Below are 27,644 nucleotides of genomic sequence, written 5' to 3'. Positions count from 1 at the left end.
CAGTAAATCTCTGGTCTCCAGTAAGTTCACGCCTGCAATCTCTGCCTGTTGTATGAGTGGCTCTGGAGACCACAATGGGTGTTGCTGCACGGGGTTTTAAAGGCCCCTCGTCCTTGAACATAATTTCAATTCAACAAATAAATACTTGTATAAGTGTACAGAGATAAATGATTATGTCTTAACCAGTAATAGTCTGGAATAGGCTGGTAACCTAGTCTAAAGGGCACTTTCTCCATGGGCAGATGCACTCTGGGCTGAGACAATTTAATCTTTAAATTGTTTTGGTATTGACTGTGCCATCAGCTCGAATGACAGTCTGCCTGCCCAATCACATCTCCTAAGAGAACTACTCCAACTCTTTCCCCTGCTGTCCTCTTCAACTCATCAATTAAGGGTCTGTATGAAATAAAACATCAGCATAGAAATTATCAGTTTTATTTAAGTATGGGGGTTATGGAGAAGTTGTGCTCGTAAAGTGAAAAGACACAGAATTAAAGATGCTGCAAAATCTGCAAAGACACATCACAAAACTCTAAATTTATCTCAACAATAAATAAAAAAAATACTTAAGATGCAGTGGAGCAAGGCTTTCTCACTCAGCATGTTTACATCAGTTGTATAAGACTGAGTGTAATGGTTATAATTTCATACCATTTGGATGCAGTCAGATGGAGCTAATGCTGGCTATCAGCTTCTCTCGGATCAATTTAGTGGAGAATAACAAAGTTTTTATTCAATGATTTTGGATTTAGAAGGAACATGTTGCAAATGAGGGTGTACTGTTAAACAAAAAGAACGGCCGATAGACAGAAACTGTGAGTTATAGTGATTTTGCACCCTTTATTTTTGTTTATTTTTCGCAATTCATACCGTATCACAATATTCTACATATTTATTAAACATAGCATATTTTTAAAATAAAGTGCAGACCTAGTTTAAAGCTCATTAGCAACCCACATTGTATTCCTAAATTTGCAATGGAAGATCAGATAAGATAAGATAATCCTTTATGTATCCCACAATGGGGAAATTTACATTGTTACAGCAGCAAAGAGCAAAGATTGCAGACAAAAAGTGAACACAGTACAATTAAAAAAAATAAGAATGTACAAAAAATAGATACTAAAAAATAGATTTAAAAAATAAAAAATAAAATAAATAAAATAAATAAAATAAATAAAATAAATAAAATAAATAAAAAATAGATCAGCTATTTGACAAAAGTAAGTAAGACATAAGTATGCTTGGTTAGGTTTATATGCAGGTTTAAAAATAAACAGAAACTGCACTTATGCCAGAAAAAATATAATTTCTATTGACAATATAAGAGATGCATAAATGATAGATGGATGGGTGTGTATGCTATAATTGGTAAATTTCCCTCGGTATCAATAAAGTATCTATCTATCTATATTGGTTTTTGATTTCTTTAAACGAGATTCTTTATTATTGTTGGTAAACTATCTAAGTGAGAGACCTTATTCTGTTTCAGGGAATTCCCACCAGTGTGATCAAGCCAAAATGAGGCTAATAAGTTCACCTGCTGTGGCCAAAAACCTTGACACGGAGAGATGTACTACCTGGGTCTATTTTCAGAGAGCGCTATAAACACGAGGAGGAGGAGGAGCCTGGTTTTCCGTTTGGGAGGAGTAGATTTGTTGACGTCACGCCAGCCAGCGCCCCTGCGCACCCACAGTGCGCACCACACCGCGCAAGTTGGGGCACGGAGACGTCAGTTGAACATGGCGTTAAGCTGGAGAGCTGTCACCGGTCAACAGAGGAAAACAAGAACCGACACGACGACTGCGTTTATCTGAAGCCCGCTCACGGTTTTAACCCTGTGATATTGTGACGCTTTAAGCCGTTTTATTTTCATTTCATCCTTCTTTTTTTTTTTTTTTTTTTGTTCCGCCACTTACGCCGCGTTACGAAAAAAAAATGTCAGACAACCAGAGCTGGAACTCGTCCGGTTCCGAGGAGGATTTAGAGCCCAGAGAGGAGCCTGGACCTCTGGTGGGGGTCGTCGACTTAAGCGGGGTCCTCAGTAAGGTAAGAAAAATGGAATTCACCTGTGTTTACTGACTGTGGTGCTCATGGCTTACCTGTCAGATATGCGTCTGTTTACATGTCAGAAATGATGTTTATATCATGTTTATAAGAGGGATGCTTCACCACGTTGCTGCTCATGATTATTATTCTAGATATCCCCACAGAAGCAGAATGAGTAGTTAGTAATGTTATACGAGGTGTTTTTATTTTTTTATTTTTAATACAGTTCATGGATCTCTCTTCAAAGGGTTGTGATGTTGATCACATCTCCTATAGGAACTACTCCAACTCTTCCCCCCTGCTGTCCTCTTCTGCTCATCAGTTCAGTCTCTGTATGAAATAAAACATCAGCATAGAAATGATCAGTTTTTATTTAAGCATGGGGGGTTATGGAGAAGTTGTGCTTGTAAAGTGAAAAGACACAGAATTAAAGATGCAGCAAAATGTGCAAAAAGACACATCACAAAACTCTAAATTTACCTCAACAATAAAAACAATAAATAAATAAAAATGGACCTCTGGTGGGTGTAGTCGACTTAAGCGGAGTCCTCAGTAAGGTAAGAAAAACGGTTTGGCTAAACTGGAATTCACCTGTGTTTACTGACTGTGGTTGGACAAAGTCACTGTGAGATATGCGTCTGTTTACATGTCAGAAATGAATCTATGTTCATATCATGTTTATAAGAGGGATGCTTCACCACGTTGCTGCTCATGAACATTATTGTAGATATCCCCACAGAAGAAGTTAGTAATGTTATACTTTTATACAGTTCATGGATCTCTCTTCAAAGGGTTGTGATGTTGGGGAATGGAAAAAGTATGTTCAGTATGATATCATATATTCAGTGTGACACCAGGTGATCTTAGTAAGCTATGCACAATAGTGTAACCAGTATTAGGCAGGAAATGGGCACACAGGGGTTTAATGTTGACTGTTGCAGGTAAAAACTGCAGGTCCCCTGACAACATCTCTAAAGTGCATTAAACAAAAAGAAACGTCAAGGCAAGTTTAGTTATGTTACCTGTACAATATTCTACTGTTAATGAATGACGACAGTTCTTAATCATTCTTCATAGTTTGTAGAAGTGCCAGACAAAATACTGAGTGGCTTTAACACATGTTCAGTGACGTGCTGTGTTTGCAGATGAAAAGGAGGGTTACCACCCAGTTCATGGATCTCTCTTCAAAGGGTTGTGATTATTTTATTGTGATGTTGGGGAAAAAGCATGTTCAGCATCATGTATTCAGTATGACACCAGGTGATCTTAGTAATATGTCATTGGTTACTTTATTCCTGATGTTTCTTATCCATCATTGCACTACGGTCACTTTATTTATCTCTTTATTACCTTTACAGTTATATTGTTTATATTAGTTCTGTTGTTCCATTATCCACCATGCACCTTAATAACTTATCATTTAGTATTTAGCCTACTTGCACATAGCTCTGTATATATATATTTATTAATGCACATAGTTCTGGTTACATCTGGTCACTACTGCACATAGTTCTGTTTACATCTGGTCACTACTGCACATAGTTCTGGTTACATCTGGTCACTACTGCACATAGTTCTGGTTACATCTGGTCACTACTGCACATAGTTCTGGTTACATCTGGTCACTACTGCACATAGTTCTGGTTACATCTGGTCACTACTGCACATAGTTCTGGTTACATCTGTTTTACATCTGTTAGTCCGATCACTGTCCACTTATATCTACTCTTTTTATATTTTGTATTTTAAGTTGTTTAAGGCAAGTTTAGTCATGTTACCTGTCCAATATCCTACTATAAATTAATGACAACAGTTCTTAATCATTCTTCATAGTTTGTAGAAGTGCCAGACAAAATACTGAGTGGCTTTAATACATGTTCAGTGACGAGCTGTATTTGCAGATGAACAGGAAATACAATTAAACCTGTTATTGTTTTGGGTAGCTACTATTAAATGTTTATGGCTGTCAAACAGGAGTCTAGGCATAGTGCTAATCCTGTTCTGAAGGGTTAATTCCAGTTGTTGCACATTGCTATCTTATTCTCTGATAACAATGTGAGTAAAGCAAACGTTGTTAGTGTTATGGGCAAATTTCCAGCGGTACTCTTCACATGGCTAAACAACAACAATAACAGTATTTACAGGGACACTTGTACAAGTAAACTGAGTTCACAATATAAATAACACTGCAACTAGTCCATGCTCTATTTTCCCTTGGTAAACACTAACACACAGTTAAGCCTTACTGCTATACAAAGTCGTGGTAACCTATTTGGCCATATGCTTCTGTGCACTTGTGCAACACTTTGTTTTGGACAAAATACAGAGTTTTAATGAGTTAAGCTGCTGGCAAGCTAATGTGGTATTAATCTCACTGTACGCTGGCTTCCTGTAAACAGATTGCACACTGACCTGCTAACCAAGCATATTGCAAGATTAAGCAGATCTGTTACCAGAAAAGCTCACCTGTTCAATCATACTAAACCCAATAAACGTCATAGGTCCTGTGAGGATTAATGAGTCTACACCTTATGTAAGGTGTCAGTTTTTCCTTAAGTGCAGCGATCTCAGGTTTGGCAATATACCCAGTTAGTTTCACTACTAGTCTTCAGTGAAAGAAATGCAACACACCAGTCCTTTGATTAAAACTCTGCAGCATTTCTGATGTTCTTTTGTAATTTTGTGGTGATTGTCGAGACAGTAGTTTGTCTTTTGTTGTGTAAGACGTTAATATATCGAGAGAGTGAGGTTAATGGAAAGACGTTATATTCCATTCCCATTGTTGACATGTCTCATTTTCTTGACCCTCAGCAATCAGCAGGATATTAATGAATGTGTTCTATTCATTTTTTCAGTGGACAAATTACATCCATGGATGGCAGGATCGCTGGGTGGTCTTGAAAAACAACACATTGAGCTACTACAAGTCCCAAGACGAGACCGAGTATGGCTGCCGGGGCTCCCTCTGCCTTAGCAAAGCTGTCATTACTGTGAGTACTATTACTCTTTACAACAAGGCAGGGTTCTTCCTTTCTGTTAGCTGTGCCACAATCGTTTGACTGTAAACTTCAGAAGTCTTTTTTTTTTATGCACGTTCTTTGTTCTTGAATAGTAGATTTTTTTTGGCCACGGTGTCTTTCGAGAATAAACACCATTGTTTGTGCTTTCTTAAATAGAAGAACCTTCACTCACAAAACAGTAAATATACAAACTTCCTTCAGCACACACCCAACCACTATTCAGGACCTAGGTACCAGGATACTCTCATGTTTATTCTATTTAAATATTTATTTAAATAGCAAAATGGAGGTTACAAACCACCGCCGTGTTCCCATTTCACCTCCTGCTTAAGGTGGTTTTCTGAAAAAAAAAAAAAAAAGGACTGTATGTGTTACCTTTTCTCGATGTCTCATTCTGACAATACTCAACTGGTGGTGCTAAGACATTTTATTAGCATGACCGTGACTTCCACAGTGAGTACATTTCTACCACAAATAATGTGTGGCTTTGCTTATAAATGTAACAGAATTAACTGACAAGTATTTAATTGTTCAATTTTAGTGGAGTCTTAACCTTCTCCTTAGGTCGGTTTACTAGCTGTTAAAAAAGGAACACATCAGTGTTGTTTTACCTTATTTTTTGCTTTGAGATTTGTCAATACTTTGTAAACCTTCTAATCATCAAAGCAGAATTTTAGGGGATACAACAACTTAAAAGAATGATTTAGTTTATGTAGCTCTTTAAAAAAAAGTTAGGGAGATTTGACAGAACTGAGTTACAGTTAAGATAAAGTAAAAGACACTAACAACAACACTCAATACAGTTCTTACAAATAGTAAGATCTAAAGCAATCCAAAAGACTGATTTGTTTTAAATGAAGTGCCCTCAGCTGATTAACTCACTGGAACAATGTCTTAATAGGCTGTAAAGCTCATGACGATGACGAAAGTTGTGCTAAGGTGTTGTTGTGTTTTTGTGTGGTAAAGTTTGGTCAAAGAATGATGCACCATTTAACTTGTTGTCTGATTTGGGGAGAAACTCATGCTTTTGCATTGCAAATTCACTGCAGTATGAAAATTAACTGCTTTTTGCCTTACTCTTTTTCCTCTTCTTCAAATCTCATACAATCACACCACGAGCTAAACATTCATCAGTAGCTTCTCATAATAAATTAAAAATAGAACTGCAATGCATATAAAATTGAGTTGGACTTGCTTAATGAAATTTAAGTTGTGTGTTGACATTTAATTTATTAAATATTTTTCATGACCAGACTTCTGTATTTTCTTAGCAGAAAATCACAGTTTTCTAGTAAATTACTGTTTCTATTACCATGGCAGCTTTACAACTTTCCTCTTTTTTTTGCTTGTAACCTTTCACACAGTTTTGCATAGTTTCACATGTGTTATATCTTATGTGATTCAGATGTCAGGCATCTATCCACCATATGTTTCTCTTAAATTCAAAAGGAAAGGCTCTGCTCCCTCCTGCATCCATATGTTGGCTTGAGGCTTGTTTACAATTATAATCAGAAGAGGAACTTCACCCTGGAGTTTCTCAAACTTGTTCTTCCACTTAAAGACACAACCTTAAAAAAATAAAAAAAACAAAGTTCTTTGATTATTTCTTAAGTTACGCTTGAGGGTCTCTGGCCTGTCAGGTGACTGTTATGTTTCAACACAACATACTGTGTTGTAACACTTGTTGGGAACATCATCATGAGACTAGTAAGGCTGTGTCATTGTAAGAGCATGAAGGAAAAGACCAAGTCATGCATGATAGCATTGAACAAAGAGTCCCATTCCTATATAACTTTTACTAAAATCCTTTCTCAGAAACTCAAAGGAGCTGCAACAGTTGGCTAAGCACATAGGAGTTAAATCTAGATATGTCAGCGTTGAGGACTGGATGTTCACGCTGTTGTACCTCACATCATTTGTCTTTTTTAACCCAGGTCAGTCATTGACTGAAGCCCCGTGTGCATGTCTCCCAAAATGGTAACAAGGGAAAATGAAAAAAGTTACTGTTCCCAGGCAACATAAAGCGGGCTTTTCTATTAGCTGTATTTGTTCAGCTTCATCCATTCCCAGCCTATGTAAATATTAACCCCCATGTGGTGATCTACACCAGCCATTTCTCATTCCAATGGAAATGTGCGTCACAAGTTGTGGGCGTAAATAATTAAGAGCTAAAGTTAGTGATGGTCATGCACAGACAGTCATTGCCTTCTTTTAACAATTTATTTTCCCTTTTCACCGGTAATTCTTTTTTTGAGTTCTCCATCTTTGTGCCTCTTGCATGAACTCTCACACACAGATGCATCACTTCTCATAAGATCTGTGATGTGTCCAGATGCTTTTTCTTCCATTAGCTAAGCTAAAGAGGAAAAGCTGCTTTTACAACCATTGTGACATCATTATAGAGCAATAATCTCCTTCTTTGCTTTGATGATGGACATACTTGCATTAGCAACTCACCAAACATACTTTACAGTATTGAGACTTCTTTCTTTTTACCCCTGCTTGAGTTACAGACCGGGAATACTATGGAAATTAGATTAATAAGTACAATGATATTCTATAATTCTAAGAGCCCCAATATAAGACTAACCCATCCTCATGTACTGTGTGTTTTAGTGCTGCAACTAAAAGCATTCAATACAGTTCAGTGCGTGATACAGTAAACCATTAAACCCTTACATCTGTTATGAAATATGCATTGCTCATTTGAAGGTTGGTCATTCAAAACAGGTGCAAGTTGAGAACCTGTTTATTGCCTTGCCTTGCTTCCATTGTTGCTGGTTTTGGTGTGGATGAGGGGGCTTGACCCTTAGGTCACTTTCAGACAGGCAAAGGATAAGCATATAGACATACAGTATATTGTTTCCATTATAGTTAGATGCAACCAGGACATGTTTATTTTTATTTTTGTAACTTTCAAAAGACGATTATGTTTCAATAGTAGCTTAATAATGTAGGTTTAAAACATTGATCCTACTGTTTGGCTGATCGCTGCAGCTGAAGTGTGCACATTAGATTTTATTTCCTGTAAGTCAGGAGGAAGTTAGTGCTAGAGTTTCAACATTCACAGACTCTAGTTTGTAGACTGAAGGTGAGAAAAGTTGGTTGACCAGTAAATCGAGGTGTTATTTCTACGTGCAACCAGAAGCATAGAAGCCACACAATATACTGAATTATGATTGAATAGTTTTTCTTGTTTTTCTGGCTGTATTCAATCATACCAAGCAGACACAAGAACAGCCTGAATTATAATACTGTCAGATAGACCCACACTATAAAATACTGCCTCAAATTTCAACAGACTGGAAGCAGCACCTGGTGGACTTTGTCTCAAATAAAGGAGGGTATTCATTGCAGAGCTACTGGATTAGATTGCATGCTCCACCTATCAACACAATGGGAAAGAGAATGAAGTCATGGGTGCTTCTTAATTATAGGGGAACTTGATGATATCATTGAATTGCACACCATTTAATGTGATGTACAACCTTTCTGTGAGTTAATGTGGGCAGAGATAATTAATGTTACATTAGCATTAGCATCAGGAAGGTTTGACCTGACAATAACTGGTTATATTAACATGGAAAAAACAGCAACAATAATGATAAACTGTATTTCCATTGCTTCTCTGCATTGCTCAAAGTGCTTTATCCTCAGCAAATGTTCAGTCAACATTATCCTCGACTGGGTAAAATGAAAACTAATAGCCTCTTGCTGAGAACTGCAGCTGTGACATCGACTTATTGGCTTTTTATGTTCTCTCCATCCAATCCTGAAACCTGACGTGATGGGTTTCTGCTGATGTAAAATACATTTTCATCTTACAAGTATAAAACAGAGCTACATGTAATTTTCCTGCTGCGTTTTTAGGTGTTGACAATCAATCATGTTGCTATTTGATTCTGCATAGAACAGTTACAATTAGGTTGTATCTTTTGTCTTTCAACTCCAAGTTAGTCATCAGACAGTTAACCAGCCCACGGGTAGGTCATATCTTATTCATTATTTGGCTATTCACTTGCTGCAACAGATAGCTCAAAACACCAAATACTTCTAGAAAGTGATTTGTTCCATGCAAAAAGTGATGGATGACTTTTTTATGTTTGTGAGGAAATGACAAACTCTTAAATTATCATCCAGAATACCTATTCCTTTTTATTTAACATCGTACAGCTAACATCAGCCACGTAAGATTCATGCCATTCTCGTTTACTACAGTAACACTATCAATGCCTCTACTTAACAGATACAAGTAAAACCATCAAACTGTGTTGACAGTTTGCTTTTGACCATTTGAGTATGTCAATCACAATTTTGTGGTGCATATGATTATATGATTGTCTGTGTTAGCATGCCTCAAAAACACTGCTTTTGCAACAGTACCTGCAGAGTCTGCAAACCACCGTGGCCATTTTTAGCTCCATGGTAAGTTAATAAGACCACACTGGCCTACTTATAATTCCCTCTCTCAGTGGAATTGTGTAGTAGAGCAGACTGGGTCTATAGTAGTCAGCTGCTGGATACTTTTGAGTTCTTCACAGCAAGCGACAATGGATGTGATGATAGACTACTTTCCTCATCATATTTGACACATCCCTGTAAGAAACAGGAAAAAAAAGAAAGACGGAAGGTCAAGTGGAAGTTGAATAGATTGACGTCAGGCTTTGTGGAAATTGCAAAGTTTCTTCAGTGAGGAAATGAGATTCTTCCTCATAGCATGCAACATCCTCTGCTTAAGCAGGTCATGGGGAGGGTCGACAACCATATATTCATCTGTCAGACTGTGTGTATTTGTGTGTGTGTGTGTGTGTCTTTTTTTTTAGTTTTCCTTTTCCTGTAGTTCCTGACTGTTTGGTGAGTCAGTGTTTCCTCACAACTGGAGCCACCGGGATCCCGTTTTGGTGTCAGAGGCCACAGAAAGATGTTCCTGGCAGCTGAAGATACGAGACACTATGTTTGTCATGATCTCTTCGGCATAGTTATGTTTAAACTTGTACATGTGAGTCATGAAAATAAGTGCAGTGTGGTGCATCGTTGTAGACACCATCAGTGTTTGCATTGGTTTAGGTCTGTCTCTCTTAAACGATACTGTCTGTGACTTTTCAAAGACTGTGTCCTATCCCCCTATTTCTAAAGGCAAAATTGTGTACAAGCTCAAAATGGTGAAAAGGCAGATCTCAAAATCGGATTGCAAAACATTAAGAAATTACAGAAGGATTTAATCTGTTTGTGACATTATTTTCGATTTTGAAACTGGTAATTCTCACTCTCCTGCCCAGTTTCCCTTCTTACCTGTTCACTTGTAAGTTAAAAACTATTCCAAACAAACCAAATACACAAATATGAGTCCCTTGAATCACAGTTATTGACACTGATGATCTATCTGAGTGGGGTGTGAGGCAGAGATATTTGCTGGCAGAGGCACTTCACTGGGGAAAAAAAACTGTTTTGTTGTGTGTCTGCTCTGGCATCCCAGTGGGTGAGACCTACATTTGTGTCTCTAGCACCAGTTCAGTCTGTAATGGTTATTTTGTCACACAGACATTGGGGTTCTAAAAGCCCCATTTGAGTTTTTTCTCAAACAGAGAGGAAGAAGAAGGACGTTTCGGTTACGAGTTCTGACATTATCTTTTACCTGGGAAAGAAGATTGCCATCAATAGTACATTAATTGATCTTGAGGTTTTAACACTATCAAGTTTAACTTCTTGTGGTAACAGCTTTCTTTACCCTCCTGGAATCAGAATCCTGATTAGTATGCTGCTGAATATCGCCTTGAGACTGTATTCCCTCTCTTTAAATTGGTGTTTCTTGGCCCTGGCCTGGTCATGTTCATTGTGACATTTCTTAGTGGTTTTCCTTTATCCACTCTTTATCCACTGGCTATGCACTGTTGCTCAATCTGTGGCCTCTTGATCCCTCTTCTCCATGCCTAGCAACCTCCCAACCTCCCAACCTAGCAACCTAGGCTCAAAGCTCTGATGCAAGCCAAGGGATGCAAACAGTAACACACACCAGTAGCTCTGAGCTTCCAGTCTGGGAGCTAACTTATCTTAGAAAAAGTTACAAGTGAGGAACGGTTCATCAGGAAACTGTTAATGATAGAAAGTTCAATCTAGAATAGCAGGAGGACGTCAGGATTAAAACAGAAAATATTGTCTTTTATATGAACTCAAGTTCCAATAAGTAAATGTAAAAAGAAAGTTGTGTGTTTTTACAGTCATCAGTGAGGCCAGGCTCAGATTAAGTTCATGAACTGTGACCTTGACCTGGTAGTAGCATTGGATCATGACATGGTGCCTGCTCATGATCAGAGGATGATGTAAGACTTGCAGCATCTTTTCTAGAACGTTTTAGCAAGAGCTTCTATTCTAGAGCTCAACATTAGGTAATTTGTGAAAAATAGGGATACATCTGTTGAACATCTGGCAAGCTAGTGAACCTGACTGCTGATTCAGAAAAGAAGTTGTTTTTATAGGGCAGAAGAAGTCAGGTTGGACAAACTGATTTGTTTTCATGGTCAAAGGTGAAATAAATTGTCAGCAGCGTGGGAGTCTTACACCGTTTCTTGCGACATGCAAATGTTTCAGTGACATTTCATTCAAGAGGAGAAACTTCTAACAACAATTAAAATAGATCCAATAGCTGCTGTGCTTGATCACAGAGGGCTTGATTTTATTTCATCTGACACCGGGTAACAACATTTCTTTAGCTCTTCATATTGAATTTCCACCTCCACACTCAAACCACACACTCCATGCAAGTCTTTTTTCGGTCTGTTTTCCTTTCACATAGAGCTCATCCTCAGCATATCTCTAATCTTGTGGAGTGCAAGGCTGCTGCTAAAATGACCTTCCTGTGATGGATTATTGTTTACTGTAGCCTCGGAGCCCAGTAACCTTCTCAGACCCGGCGCAGGCTTTCATTTCTCATCCCTGCTTACCAGTCGGTGTACTCATGACCCTGCGTAGTCTAGAGGTGACTTAGAGGAATCTATTTTCTCACTTTCCTTGCAAACATGTAAAACTAAAATATCACCAAGCAACAAGCAGTTCTGTGCAGGAACACTAACATTTTCTGCTATTTCACATGGGGGACTATACACTTTTGATTTTCAAATGTTGTGGTCAGTTTTTTTTATCATCTTGTCAGCTTATATCAACCTAGTAATCCAAAATGCTGCATGCGTTTTTTCTAATTTACATGACTTTTGCAGATCTAAGCAAGCAGTTGACAACTGTAGAAGAACTGTTATAGCATTCTTGTCCACCGTATGCCTCCAACTTAAGTAAAAAAAAAACGTGTTATGGAATCAGAACCGGTGATTTTTATTTGTATTTTTTACAGACTTTGAAATTCAAACTCTCTGCAATATTTTTTTGGTGATACAAGAGCACTTACACAAGCAGTATAAGGGTTAAAAGTGTGTTTTTGATGTTAATAACAAAATTAGCCTACACTTAAGCTCTATATGCCATAGGAGACCTTGTTATCCTTTCTGATTCAGCTCTTGATGGTAGCATTACTGGTCAGTTGGGATTGCTAAAGCCAGCAGCGCACCTTTTATGACCCTGCCTGTTTATTTAAGGTGTGTACTCTTTGTGTTTATGTTTTATCTGTGCTTACTTCTTCGTCTGTCTGTTTACAAACAGTAGCTTTATTGCAGTGAAAGCATCAACTAGGAGAGGATAGATTACAACAGGAAACATGTATGTAAACTACTAATTAAATAATTGAAACAGTGTTTATTGAGAGATAATACAGCATCACACAATTATATAATAAAACACCCTTACTCCTCCTTTGAAACCCCTTCAAAGACACTAAAGTTGCCTGTTTACTACTTTGCCAGCCCCGTAGAGTAACACAACCTTCAGTTCTTGCTCAAGCTGCCCTTACATTCACCGGGTGATAACAGATTGTGAGCAAGCAACTGTTAATGATAGTATGTGCTTGTTTTGTTTCGACTTGTCTCTGTGAATGCAACATTATTGCAGCCTTAAATAGATTAACTAGAGATGGTAGACTGGAGCAATCAATTCAGTATAATTGCACTACTTATACTCACAAACCTCTATTGATTCAACAACCGAAAGGATCAATAAAGCATCAATTTAAAGGATCACAGATACTGAAACAGCTGAAATGGCTGTTGTCATTTTTGCAGGATTGCAGACTCTTGGCCCTTACAAAATCAATGACTGATTATGCAGTACAAATACAAACAAAGACAGAGATACCAGATGTGTTTATTGTAATCGGGCTAAAAGAGGAATGCAGTACTTTCTTATCTGGCCGGTTTCTCTATTGCTTTCAGTTTTACTGCAGTCTCTGGCATTTCTGCTCATTCAGTCTTTTCCATTTCTCAAGCTGTGTCCTCAAGTACAACTGAACCAGCCAGACACATATATCAGGCTGCTCTTCCTCCTGTGATTAGACCTTGAGAGTGTTTTAGCCTTGAGACTAACTGCAGAGGTGTCCTGATGCATTTGGTATTCACTACACAGCAGGTAAATACCTTTGCTGTCATTACCACTACTTCCACCTCCACCCTTTCCTAGCACACACAAACACACACACACACACACACACACACACACACACACACACACACACACACACACTCCCTTGTTGCTGGCAATGCCGGCGCAGCAGTTTTCAGCGCTGACAATACACTTGAGGGCTATTAGGAATATGCTCTGTCCTGCAAGCTGCCTTAAAAGGCCAGTTATCTGCCACTTCTCCTCCTATGGGACTTTGTCTGGAAACTAAGGCTGCTGTGCATCTGCTGCACTCCTCTGTGACCCATATCTCTGTGAGATATAAACTGCAGATAGACCTTCGAGTGAAGAGGCAACTCTCAGCACTGTCAATGTGGTGGATTAACATGTTCTCTGGTGTTAACGCCATCTCATGAACAGATTGTCGACCACCATGTCACAGGAGGGAGAGAGTGGCAGTCTGCTATTTCAGTGTCATTTTAATAGCTATTTTCAAGGCTGACAGCCTCACATATGCCTCCCCCTGATCTTCCTGAATAGGAAAGAGATTTGTGCTTCCTCTTGCTATGAGGAGAAAAACGTATAAGCTGATAAACGTATGACAGCATATCAAGCAATGTGGTGTTCCTCAACAGGCCAAATATCATAGAATTGTACAGTATCTGACCCTGTTTTTGCTTATATCTAGCTTTGTGGAATTGTGTTTTCCATAAATGGATGATAGTGACTATTGATCTGTAAGCAGTGCAAAAAACAAAAACAAAAAAAACATACAGATAATTAATGTCATCATACGTTTAACCCTTACTAGAAGTTGTAAAATGTTATCTTTTATGGCCTTGGCTCAGGTTAAACCCTTTTGTAAAACAATCAGTTGTAGAAAAATCAACATTTTCCAATTTTCCATTATTAATTCAGTTTGAAAGTTAATCAAAACAAAAAAAGGAAACGCATTCAAGAAAAATAATTCAGTTACAACAATATTTTTTTTTAAATACCTTTTGTATTTTGGTCCAAGACCCTGGGTCAAACAATAAGTGCCCAAGAGACACTTGTTTTGGATGTGATGCTGCTTTAATCAGGTTTTTACCCCTTCTTAAAAATGTTGGTTATTTATAAATTGTGTTGGAGACCACGGGGACCTCTGCAGGTTTTTCCGCTTTTTGTAAAAATAAACAAGTTAAATGAGAAAAACTCTTCACAGCAGAATATATTCAATGCACACTAATCTAATAAGCATCCTGCTGTCTGTGTATTTTCAGCCTCACGAGTTTGATGAGTGCCGACTGGACATCAGTGTAAATGACAGCGTTTGGTACATGCGAGCACAAGACCCAGAGCACAGACATCAGTGGATTGACTCCATTGAGCTGCACAGGGTAAGTAAAGCACAATCTGTTCATCACAGCCGATACTTAACATTTGTTTTCTCTCCAAAGAAACCAAATCTTTGATACAATTTTATCAAAGCATCTAATACAAGTTTGGAATTTGTAAATGTGTGTGTGTTTTTATTGTATGCGTGTGTGTTTCTATCAGAGTATCAGAGAGGGGAGGAGAGACAAGGCAGGAGTCCAGGGAACAATAATCATCCCTCTACCACTGGTGCGTTTGTTGGCAAGTCTGTAGGACTGAAGGACTCCCTGAGTGCTTTACCTGTCTTAGCATAATACACTGTAAAACAACGTTTTGTGTGTGTTCAAATATGCACCTGTATTTATTAAGCCAAAACAAGATTTATGCATGTATGCTGTATAGAGAGTTGAATCCTAGATTGTTCACTATGGCTACAGAACGCTTTCACTTTCAAATGCTTACTTGGTAGTTATCTTAGGTTTAGAAAACTTAATCAATCAAACATCAATCTTTACTTGTATAGCACCAATTCATAACAAATGTTATCTGAAGTCACTATACCAAAAAGAGCAGATCTAGACCATACTCTTATCATGTTATATTATTTAAAGAGACACAATATTAAACCATGAGCACATCACTTAGCAACATTTAGCAAAAAGTAACAGTGGAAAGGAGAAACTTCCTTTTAACAGGCAGAAACCAGGCAGTTGTATTAACACACATTTAAATGCAAATTAGTTGGTTAAGGTTAAGAAAACAGTGAGTTCAATTTTCCTCATCAAGGCTAAACATGGGATCGCAGCGTCTGCGGGAAAAAAAATTCAGATTGGTTTGCAGTGTGGTTAATGTTAGCTGTGCCAGCACTGCAAGCCTGTGGTCCTCCTAGCAGGATAACGTCCACATCCCTGTGATGGATATGCATTGCTCTTGTCGGGTGGTTACATGCCAATTTAATCTGACACTCTCTATATACACGCCATCTGTCCACTGTGCTGGTTAGCATTCAGGTAGTAGAGCAACATGGCAGAATGGCAGGAGCCATTAATCAGAGCTACATCTGCCAGGTCTGAACTTTCTTATTAAATGGTCTAATCAGAAGATAATGAGGTATTTTGAACTAGGTTTTCAAAAGAGTTGGGAACATCAGTCCAGATTAATGAGATGCTTAATGTTAATATAATATTGCCAAGCCAATATTCCAGTTTTTGCGAAAAGGGTTCCACTGATAAGAGTTTCAAGACGTATGAGAGATAATGTTGTGTCATTTGCTGTGTTTATTGATTTTCTGCAGAAAAACCTGAAAAATCAGTGCAATGGGGCTTTACACAGAGCAACAAATATTAAGCCCTTTAAGTGCTGACTGAACAGCCCTGTAGTGCAGAGAGTGCTAAAGTAGCTCCCATTGTATACAGTCAGTGTCAAGGACAGAGGAAGCAAGTTGCAATCCCTACTGTGGACTGCAAGAGCACAGGACAATGGAGGAAAGGAAGAGGTTTATAGTCATACAAATACAAAGTTTAAATTGTGTTACACCCTGTAAAAAAAATGAATAAAGAATCCCATGTGACATCTAGCAATCTCTATTGCTTTAATGTCCATTTAAGTTACAACATATGTTATTGCTCAACATTAAGAAAAAGATTAGTTTGTTTAAAGGTCTTAATCTAAGGCAGATTTAATCCAGCGTGGAGACATAACTGTGGCTCTGTCTGACATGAACGAGGAGTAGTCGGTTGCCACACCTTCTCTCTGTCTGCAGAAACACACACATGTTCACTCGTGGTCCTAAACTTCGGGAAAACCCCCTCCTCTCCTCCGTTAACTCATTCCAGCACAAGGGAGGTATCGTGACTCATACTCAGAATCTTGTGCACACACACACACACACACACCATACTATAGAATCCCACCCATATTGAGTCACCACAGAAAACTCTTCCTCTTTCTAGAAGCCCCTTCTTCCTCTTCTTACCCACATTACTCACAGCAGCAGCACTCAGCAGCTCAGCGTCTCCAGGGAGACACAAAACACTACAGCTAACACATCACTCTGTTGACAGTTTCAGGCGTCTAAATGTGAAAACAACACTCGTTTCTAGGATACTATCCGTATATTAATGTAAGCTTTTGCTCGTATATTCTCAATGTACAAGTGACAGCCATATGGTATGAATTGTGGTTACGCAAGATACAGCTTATGACTTTTTTTTTTTTATATTGCGATTTGATCCATTGTTATAGTCAGATTTCCTGTTAACATGACTAAAAACAGGGAGGTTCTTTTTTAAGGAAAAGTTTTACTGCTGTGGACCTGCTTGATCAACAAGCAAAAATGAAATGAACTTTAAAAAATATGCATTAAACACACTTATTTCTCATTCACATGTAATCGAAAACGTTTTAGATCGACTTGGGAAGTGAATCAGGAGAATTATTTTTTAACTTTCACCTCAGGAATTATCCCATAATAATCATTTTCTTTGTTTTCTTCCTTTTATTTTACAAGTGTAAAACATAGTGTGCATTATTATTCTCCAAAGTCAGTTGTGTTTGTGTCCCTTCTGGCTTTAATCCTGACACATAAACAAACTCCCTCTGTGCTGAAGAGAATCTTGAAAAGATGTGAATACGTTTATTTATTAGGGCAGGACTCCCATCACTTGATTAATGATGCTTTTAGTCCTCTTTGTTTTTTTATCTCCTGATTTTATCATGCAATAAAACCCTGCTTGCCTGCTTTGATGTGTTATCAGCTATCAGACAGATGAAGCACCCTCATGCAGACAGATAGATAGTCCTATCCGTGCTGATGAAGTCACTGGGGTAGCAGCAGTATGTTTGCTAAAGGGCAGGCAGCAGCAGTGACTCAAATCCATGTGAACAGGGGCGGAGTTACGTCTGGTCGTTGACCGACAGTTACCCCAGCTCTAGCAAAAGCTGGTCACGTGCATGTACATGTCCTGCCCTCTGGTGGTTGAAAAACAAAGTGTCTCTTAAAGGGGAAGCGCATCGCTGTAGCTTCTCTCTGCCAGTGTGTGTCTGCGTTGTTGAACCTTTTCCTCTCTGCTGTCCCTGACTGTCTATTTTGAGGACTGGGCTGTTATGTAAGCTGAAAGGGGAACCAGTCAGGTTTACAAGAAGTTACTTGATTATTCATTAGTGGTGTTGCTTTGGTTACTGAAACCTTGTCGGGTTGGGATGAGATCACTGCAACCTGTCAAAATATTCATTGCAGCATGAAGAATCTAGAAATACATATTTGCTGTTTCTGAATATGTACATTATATTTGAATGTAAAATATCAACAAATTATAATATGTGGTTGGTCATTTGCCGAGTTGAGTGAAACTATTTCTGCTGATCATTTTCTTACCCTATATCTTGTTTGAAATTATATCCATATATCTTAAATTTTCCACATATCGCCCAGCCCTGAAGACATTCTGTCATCATGGATCTAAACAAAAAAGCAATATTCACATTTGGGGTTGGCATCTTATAAGAGAAATTTTTTATGATAATATAGTTAAAAAATAACAGCTGATTTTCTGAAAACGTGTTCATCAATTTATTCTAAGAATCTACCATGGTAATGTCTCTCCTCCAACTTCAGGTAGAAGAGATGATAACTAAACATTGATGTGAAGTGTAAACATTGGGGGGGGGGGGGTTCAACTCACAGCTGCATGAATGAAGCAGGTTGAAAACTTGTGAAAAAAACAGGAATGGATTATGTAACATCTGAAGATACCAGGTGAGAACACTTAGGATCTGATCAAACAGAGATTACAAGGGTCAGTTTGAGTGAAGGGTTTCTAGCAGCTGAACTTTTGTTTGGTGTCACTGAGTTTGTTTTTGTCAGTCAGCACTGGATTGCTGCTGCTGTTCTGAATACAGCCATGTTTTTGATTATGCCTTTTGTTTAAATGTTAAATTATGACTTTTAGTTTGTATTTCATTTCATTAAGTTAGACTTCTTTGTAACAACACGACTAACTTGTAACCTCATTGCCTCGTCTGTTTTTCTTCACAGGCTGATTCTGGATATGGCTCAGAGTCCAGTCTGCGCAGACATGGCTCCATGTTGTCTCTCACCTCAGCAACCAGCGGCTACTCTGCAACCTCCACCTCCTCCTTCAAGGTAAATGTTAACTGAGGCAGAAGATGTGCACTGGCTTCAGTTTTGTATATTTACCGACACTGGAGTGGTATCATTATGTAGAATGCAAATAGAGACGACTCTGATGCGTTGTTGTTTTTGTAGAAGGGCCACAGCCTCAGAGAGAAGCTGGCAGAGATGGAGACATTCAGAGACATCCTGTGCAGGCAGGTGGACACGCTGCAGAAACACTTTGACAGCTGTGCAGATGCTGAGTCTAAGGATGAGCTGCAGAGGGATAAAAGTAAGAATCACTGAAGCCTACACCCCTTTTTACCTGAAAAACTCTGAAACCTAGATGGTATGGTTGGAGAAATAACATGCCCCTATGAGTAGTTAGTAAAGAGTTCCATCATTATGAGCAGAAAGGAAACATTTTTAAATATACTGTACATCAACTAATCTGATAATTGCTTGACACATTTCCTGGTTCCACTTTTTAAGACTTAGTATTTATCCATGTTTTCACACATGCTCTCCAGAAAATTTTAAGAAAATATCATGACTGCCTGCCCCTGAAATATTACTCACACATGTCCGTCACAGCGTGAGGTTCTCCCTGTTGGACGAGAGTGGGGGGAGATTACTTTATTGGACAAAATAATAAGTAAATAAAAAAACAACACAGAAACACAGAAATTTAGTTTTCTGAGCTATTATTGATAAAAAGTGAAGTTGTTGAATTCTGGGTATCCAAAATAAGAAAAGAAAAGATGACAAGAAGTCAGTCATGTGACAAAGACAATTTTAAGCTTCCAATAGTCTGTGAAAGAGAATACAAGTATTTGTCGAAATGAAGAACAATGTAGAGATTCTTGTAAGGAATCTGTGTGTGCTGTTACTCAGAAAGCAGTTATTCTACAAGCTCCCTCACCCTCACCCCATCTTGGCCGGCTGGACATTCGCTCATGGCAGCCTGAACCGAGTGCTCCTGTGGACGACTGCAGTGAATGAAGCCCTGCTTTTGTTCTCCTCCCCTCCCTCGCTCCCTTCCTCCTCCTCTCTCTCCTTTCCTCTCTCGCCCTCTGTCCATTCGGAAGATGAAACCAGACCATTGTCATGTTGTCCAGCACAGCAGAGTCCTGTCAGTCGGACGGTCTGCTGCCGCTGTTGCTTAAGTTGTGAATGAGCCACAAGGCGCCCCCCTGCCCTGGACCCCTGCTGGACTTTTAGCAGGGGTCTTAAAGGAAAAGTCCTGTGTGCAGCAACTACCTGTAAATGTTTCCTTTCTGAAACCTCCTTTTTTCTCTTTCAGTCGTGGAGGATGATGAAGATGACTTCCCTAACACCCGGACAGAAGGAGAGTTTCTGCACAACAACAATGGCAGCAAAGAAAAATGTGAGTGTTGCAGAATTCTTACTTCAGGCCACTGAAACTTATTTTAACGATATTTTTCTACAACCTTAAATAATCATGGTATAAAAGGATTAAACTAAAAGTCAAAGCCTCATATAGTACTAAACAAAATGTATGTTTAACTTAAGTAGCAAACAAAACACTGTCATCACACTTGGATCAATAATTGTTTTAATTCTGGGCGTGGTTTTTCAAAAAATGGAACCTGAATTACAAAAAAATGGATTTAAAAAATAAATAAAAATGCTTAAATTAGATTTATACTGATTTGGTGTTTGTTTGAGCGAGACCCTGTGCTTCTCTCGTGTGCAGTGTTCCAGTCATTGAGTCCCAAGGGAATCAATGGCATAGATTTCAAGGGTGAGGCAATCACATTCAAAGCCACCACAGCCGGGATCCTGGCGAATCTGTCCCACTGTATCGACCTCATGGTGAAGAGAGAGGACAGCTGGCAGAGACGACTGGATAAGGTAAAAAACATGTGGATCTTATCAACCGTGTAGAATCCACTTCTTAGAAATTTGAAAAAAAAAGTTATTGTCAGCATTTAATTTTTCAGCTTCCTCCCCACAGTTCCATATCTCTAATGCTGCTGGATTTCTTTCTTTGAAGGAGATGGAGAAGAGAAGAAGAATAGAGGAGAGCTATAAATCAGCACTCAATGAGCTGAAGAAAAAGTCTCACTTTGGAGGTCCAGATTATGAGGTGAAGCCCTCGTCCAAGTCCCCCATAATGCAACATGTTGTTTCAAAGTATGTGTTGCTTTTACAAATAAAATCCTCTCTCCCCCTTCATGCAGGAGGGTCCGAACAGCCTCATTAACGAGGACGAGTTTTTCGATGCGGTTGAAGCTGCTCTGGACAGACAGGACAAGATGGAAGAACAGGTAAAGAAAAGATCACATAGTAGTAGTTAAAGATAGAAACTACAACGGTGATGTTCTTGTGTGATTGATTACAAAAATAGTGAACTTTCTTTTTCTCTGGATTTTGATTCTCTTTTTGTCCGTGTGCAGTCTCATACAGACAAGACGAGGATACAGAGATCCAGCCCCGTGCCCCCTGCAGACATTTACTCCAGCTCCGGCTCGCACAGATTCTCCGACAAGGTTGGTCAACGACAAGCTGCTTACACTTCTCCCTCTGCTCCACCTCATTCCTTCCACTTCTGTGTTTTTTTCATTCATTTTTACATCTCATCCAGTCATTACAAATCTATCTTTTTTTTATCTCTATCCTTTTTCCCATCACCTTCATCATCATCCCTCCCTGTAGCCTCTTAGTCAGTCCTCCCCTGCTCTGATAGTGAGTGCCCCTCCTCATCACACCCACAGATTCAGCACAGAGGTAACTCACTGCAGCTCGTCCAGCTTCACCTGTTGGGACTTAACAAGTTTGCATGACTGTTAAAAACCGCTATAACAGGAAGCTCAATCAAGAACACTTGTTTAAATCCCCTCAGCAGCATCAAGTGTGAGCTTTCATCACATTGTAGTGTGAAATGATACCCGATAAAGGTGATCAGTGGTATCAGAATGTGCCCTACATACCAGAGTTACCAGAGCACAGTATATCCACCGCTCTGTGTGCACATTGACTCTCTATTTTCTTAATTTTTGCATGCTGTTTTGTGGCTGCTTCTTGTTGATATTCGATGGCCCAGTATCAACATGAAGTCCGGTTTCTTTTGCCGCCCAAGGAAATTGAAGAGGCTTTAGTGAAACTAGAAAAGCCGGTTAGCAACTTTCAGACAGCTTTGAAGTCGACTGTTAAAGGCAGAGAGTAAACAGTTCATGTCAACTAAAACCATCTGTCCATTAGGGCTGGGCAATATATCAAGTTTTTAAGATATATAAATATGTTTTCAAACATGATATAGGGTAAGACAATATTGTTAATATCGATATAGTTTAAGTTGCATTAAAATAACGTTACAGAGGTGTTAATTCACCTTTTCCTCATCTCACTGATGATGACTGACTGTCTGTCCCTCTTAACCCTGCTCCTCCTCTCTCTCTCTTTTATTGTATTTAAGGAACATTTTTATTTTATAATATTACTTTTTAAATTCACAAACAGGTAGTTTATTTTTCTGTGTTTTCACTGTTAATAAAATACATATCGATATCGAGTATTGCCATTCTGCTAAACAATATCGAGATGTGAGTTTTGGTCCATATCGCCCAGCCCTACTGTCCATTCATCTTTAAGATTTGATGTCCAGATAAAGTTTGTTTTATTTAGCATGGTTTCATTGTGTCGTATGTTTCGCGCTCTTTAGCTGACTCCATTAAGCCGTGCCGAGCTGATATGTGAGGACCGTTTCTACGTCCTGATAACCAATCATATCCTCTCTGTCTCCCGGCTTTATGTGCACAGGTGGAGGAGATGGTGCAGAATCACATGAACTACTCTCTGCAGGACATGGGTGGAGACGCCAACTGGCAGCTGGTTGTAGAAGAGGGGGAAATGAAGGTGGGAAGAATTGAGTTACTTTAAATAACAAAAGAGAAAAGTTTGATGTAAATTGTGAGATTTTTCTCCTTGCACTCAAATGTGATTTGATGTTTGAATAAAATGTATCTGAAACAAACTTAAGGGATAATTATTTGTATGTGTTTGCAGGTGTACAGGAGAGAGGTGGAAGAAAACGGGATCGTTCTGGACCCGTTGAAGGCCACTCATTCTGTAAAGGGGGTGACCGGCCACGAGGTGTGTCACTACTTTTGGGACACCACCTACCGCAATGACTGGGAGAGTAAGTCTTTTCAATTTGAATCAATAGTAAAAAAAGAAATGAACCTGTATTCCTACTCTTAAACAAAGTGCTCTACAAAAATCTTTGTATTTTAAAAACCTGGATTAACCAAAGTTCATAGAAAACGATTTCTAAGAACTGAAACAGCCTCGTTGTAATGCTCTCATGTCTCTTTTAGCAACAATTGAAAACTTCAACGTTGTGGAGACTTTGTCGGAGAATGCGGTGGTTGTTTATCAGACTCACAAGGTAAGCTCGGATGGATCTGATTGTTTCCTTTGATTTTCTACATGATGATTTGGATCTGAAATGATAACATTGAATGTGTGTTTCAGCGGGTGTGGCCTGCCTCCCAGAGAGACGTGCTCTACCTGTCTGCCATGAGGAAGATCTTAGCCAACAACGAGAACGACCCAGACACCTGGCTCGTCTGCAACTTCTCCGTCGATCATGACGATGCACAGGTGAGCGAAAAAGTCCTCTCAGAACCTTAATAAAGCTTTAACACGTTATGCTAAGAGTTTGTTTTCTAATTCTTCATCCTGTCATCCTGCAGCCGAGCAGCAGGTGTGTCCGTGCTAAAATCAACATCGGCATGATCTGTCAGACGCTGGTCAGTCCACCAGAGGGAGACAAAGAGATCAGCAGAGACAACATCCTGTGTAAAATCACCTACGTCGCCAATGGTGCGTGTCCATCTTTGCTATTTGCTTCTGGGTCATTTTCTTGTTTTTGAAAGTCTCAGAAATTAAATCTAGTTCATTAAGAAAGAGGATTTTGAAAGAGTCAAATATTTTGTGAAGTGACAGTCAGCACCACATGACCTCTAATCAATCCAACTGAATCATTTCAAATGTTTGCCACTTCTTCTGGGTCTAGTTCTTGTTTAGTTCTTTTTGCCTCTTATCAGAGAGACAAGATAGTGGATAGAGTCAGAACTGGGGAGTGAGAGAGAGCGGGGAATGACATGCAGGAAAGGAGCCACAGGTCATATTTGGATGACACGTCTCCACTTCCTTCCAATATCCAAATGTGAGGCCAAAATAACCCAAGCTATTGGCGCTGTGATGTTGAGCTTTTGATGACATTTGGAGCTTCTGTCACAGTTTAGAAGTCCCACCCCCTTCTGCTTACCAAAGGCACATTTATAATTTATGATGAAAAGTTCCAAGACTCTTTTGTTGGCATTGTTTCCTCTCACTGCTCCTCCTACTGTGATAATCCGTTGAACACAGCCTTTTATATTAACACACTATCAAAGGATGGCGGCCTTTTTTTACCCACATAAAAAGATATGCTATTTGATGTTGACATTGTCAAGACAAACTCTAAAGATTTAAAGCAGCTTGTTAACTCAACCCTTCCTGCTGAGTTAAAAGTTCTTTTCCTGTGTGTGCGCAGTGAATCCTGGAGGCTGGGCTCCGGCCTCGGTGCTCCGGGCCGTGGCTAAGAGGGAGTACCCCAAATTCCTGAAACGCTTCACCTCCTACGTGCAGGAAAAGACCGCTGGAAAACCCATCTTATTCTGAGGCCCACAGGTAAATCAGAGGTTTACTGATCTGATAGATCATCGCTGCAGCTTTTAACCAGCACAGGATAACATGTTTTCTTTTCTTTTGCAGTTTTGACACACGGTGGACTGAACTGCATGAAGGGCGGCTTTAATCACTAAGACACTCTGCTGCTCAGCTGCTGTGACACGACGACAAGTTCTCACAAGCTGAATATTTCCCTTCATTATTTTGTGACACTAGTTAGTTAGAAAAAAGAAGGGTTGTAACAGTGCCCCCTGGTGGTAGGATTTAAAAACAAGATACCCCTGAGTTATTTGTAAACTGGTAGTGACATAATAATGGATCATTATCATTTCTAGTTTTTCCTTCTGCTTGTTTTTGTCACTTTCTTTCAATTTGAAAAAGAGAAAATACAAAATAGTGGAGATGATTTGACTGTCAACAGAAAACCCAGAAACATTTCCTCCCAAAGAAAGTTCCTAGAGCAGCTCGTGATGCCTCAGTCGATGCCATATTTCATGCTCATGTCTCTTTTCTTACAGATATATTAATATATAAATGTAAGTATGTTCTATAAGAGGTTTGTAAAAAGGAAACAGATCTTTGCTAATAGACAGAAATATTTTATTCTTGCCATTTCTAGTTCCTATTTTTGTCTAGATTGATCATCATTTTTTCCATCATTAGCAATCTGCCAGCTTTCTTTTCGAGCTGCTAACGTTTTCTGCTAGTGAAACATCATCGATTGACTTGAAAAATCATTTTTACCTGTACCGAGTCCAGAGGGCTGTCATTGACTTATGACCCCGATGATGTAAGACTCCACCTTTTTGTGACCGCGTCCCTCTCATGAAAACGCCTCTCGCTGGCGCTGACGGAGGGACGGGGTCCGGAGGACGTTCATGTACATTGTTGCTTTGCTTTATATTTGTGTCTTAGCACATATTTTGAATGTTGTACATAGTGTCACTAACATTTCTCTGAAGGTCTTTTTGTGACTGAGTCAAGCCCAGATGCCTTAGTGTAAGAGGAACATATAGAGATAACGATTACTGTAACTAAGAAATCATTAGTTAAGTGCCTCGCAGCTATTCTCCCCTTCTTATTCGAGTCTTTCAATTCAAATATATTCATGAACTAACTGTCCTTTAAAGGGCTATTCTGGTATTTTTTAACTTGAACCATATGTTTTTTCACACTTAGGGCCCACTAAAAGTGTTTTTTTTATGTCCACTGACAAGCTCAAATGTTTAAATCAACCGTTAAGATGATATTACAAAAAGGAGCCCCACAGAGAGATACATTTTATGGCAGCACTCTTTTTTAAATCCACCAAACTCCGCTGACTAAATCAGTACTTTTTCCTCAGAACACGGGAGTTGTTGATCCACCTTTGCCGTTTGTGTGTCTGTTTAAAAAACAAACAAAAACACTCAGTAGAGGAAACAGCAGAGCAGCAGATCTTATGCTCTGTAAGGTAAATTTGATGTTTCTTTCTATGGAGTCTGGTGGCTCTGAGGGAGCAATGGGACAGCTGATCTCTATAGGTATCCTCCGCAGACTGTTATCCGAGCCTGTTAGTAGACTAACTTGCACTTTTAGTAAGACACACTTTGATTCCTCCAGCACCAGGAGATGGGCTGGAGCTGCTGCAATCTATAAAAGCAATTATAAAGCTTTTTGCACCACTCAGAAACATAGACCCCAAAAATGTTAAAGTAAAAAATATTCAACAAGCACCGTCATTCTTCAATCAGAGGGCTTGTTGGATATTTTTAAACCTTGAATAGTTTGAAGATTCAAGATTTAATTCAGTGTAAGAGTCTGAGTCTTACTCTGTCCATGTTCCTGCTATTTGTTACATGTGCTGGCATGAAAAACAACAACCCCGTCTTGTAAGCAGTAATGATTGGTGTTCGTAGCATGGATTGTGTCTGAAAATGTCGCTTATACAAACGCAGGGCTGCAAAGTCCAAAGTTAGCGAGGATGTAGATTGTGCTAGTCCTGGGGTTTTATTTGCACATTTTACATTTAACTTAAAGTCTGTGTAAAGCGACATCAGAAACTGGTTTCTAAACTCACTATAAATGTTGGAGACATGAGGACAGCTGAAGACAGAGTTGGGGATGACGTGCTGTGAGGGGCTGAGGTCGGACTTGAACCCACGGCGACTACGACTAGGACTCTAGCCTCCGTACATGGGGCGTGCATCATCACCGTTAGGCTGTCGCTGCCTCGACTTGTGACTGAATTATGGATTTGGACTGTTAGGTTTTTTTTGGAGGGCTCGATGATGATTATTTCATTCAGCAGTCCTCAGTTGTATGACAAACAAAATAAACATTTTGTATTGCTTTACACCGACTTTAAAAAGATATTAAACTCTGGACTTGACAGTTTTGCATTTGGAACTGCTTACATGGCAAAAAAGCAAACTACTTTTTTAAGCATACATTATTTGGTCGGCATAGCTTCTCAAACTTTTCTCATTAAAGCATCACTATCTAAAGAACAGTACTACAGATGAACCTGTGGCCAGCACAAAATGCATTTTCTTGGGTTATGCGAGTGATTTTTTTTTAGCTGTTTTCAGTGTCTGCTCTTTGATTTTCGAGCTTTATTGCAAGAATGATGTGTGAATGAGTGTGAAGCCATATGATGCTCAATCTCTTGAGTGGAAAGAAGCCGGGCTGAATCTCTTCCACCTTCTAAGCATTTCAACATTTTTTTTTTTTCGACACAAGTGTAGTCATAAAAAAAGAAATCTAAATGAATGTAATTAAGAATACTGTTTTTGTAAATATGTTCATACTAATGCTGTGGGATCAACTTACAAAGATGTACTGTGACATCACATTTCTTCTTCGGCTGTTCATAAAGTGAAATAAATAAGTTCACCCTTCACCTCTTGTGTTTTACTCGTGATGAT

General features: G+C 39.0%; 1 protein-coding gene across 7 annotated transcripts; it reads left to right on the top strand.

The window, feature by feature from the left end:
* The first annotated feature begins 1,702 nt into the window (after window positions 1-1,702).
* LOC109995093 (ceramide transfer protein-like) lies at window positions 1,703-27,619 on the top strand. 7 transcript variants are annotated; one of them, XM_065965339.1, is made up of 19 exons: window positions 1,703-2,049; window positions 4,905-5,039; window positions 14,831-14,947; window positions 15,108-15,173; window positions 18,961-19,068; window positions 19,192-19,330; window positions 20,342-20,425; window positions 20,756-20,913; window positions 21,017-21,148; window positions 21,243-21,329; window positions 21,459-21,551; window positions 21,718-21,789; window positions 22,822-22,917; window positions 23,068-23,200; window positions 23,379-23,449; window positions 23,536-23,664; window positions 23,757-23,886; window positions 24,602-24,738; window positions 24,823-27,619. In XM_065965339.1, the coding sequence occupies exons 1-18, from the start codon at window positions 1,939-1,941 to the stop codon at window positions 24,727-24,729; spliced, it is 1,989 nt and encodes a 662-aa protein (XP_065821411.1). In that variant the 5' UTR covers window positions 1,703-1,938; the 3' UTR covers window positions 24,730-24,738; window positions 24,823-27,619. The 7 variants fall into 7 exon arrangements, with proteins under 7 accessions (XP_065821411.1, XP_065821413.1, XP_065821412.1 ...); XM_065965340.1 differs by having other exon boundaries at window positions 1,704-2,049; window positions 21,056-21,148; XM_065965341.1 differs by lacking the exon at window positions 15,108-15,173.
* The last annotated feature ends 25 nt before the right edge of the window (window positions 27,620-27,644 follow it).

The sequence above is a fragment of the Labrus bergylta genome, chromosome 17 (genome assembly GCF_963930695.1).
Source record: "Labrus bergylta chromosome 17, fLabBer1.1, whole genome shotgun sequence".
NCBI lineage: Eukaryota > Metazoa > Chordata > Actinopteri > Labriformes > Labridae > Labrus > Labrus bergylta.
The sequence above is the reverse complement of the archived record's forward strand: the minus strand, read 5'-3'. Positions and strand labels throughout refer to the sequence as shown.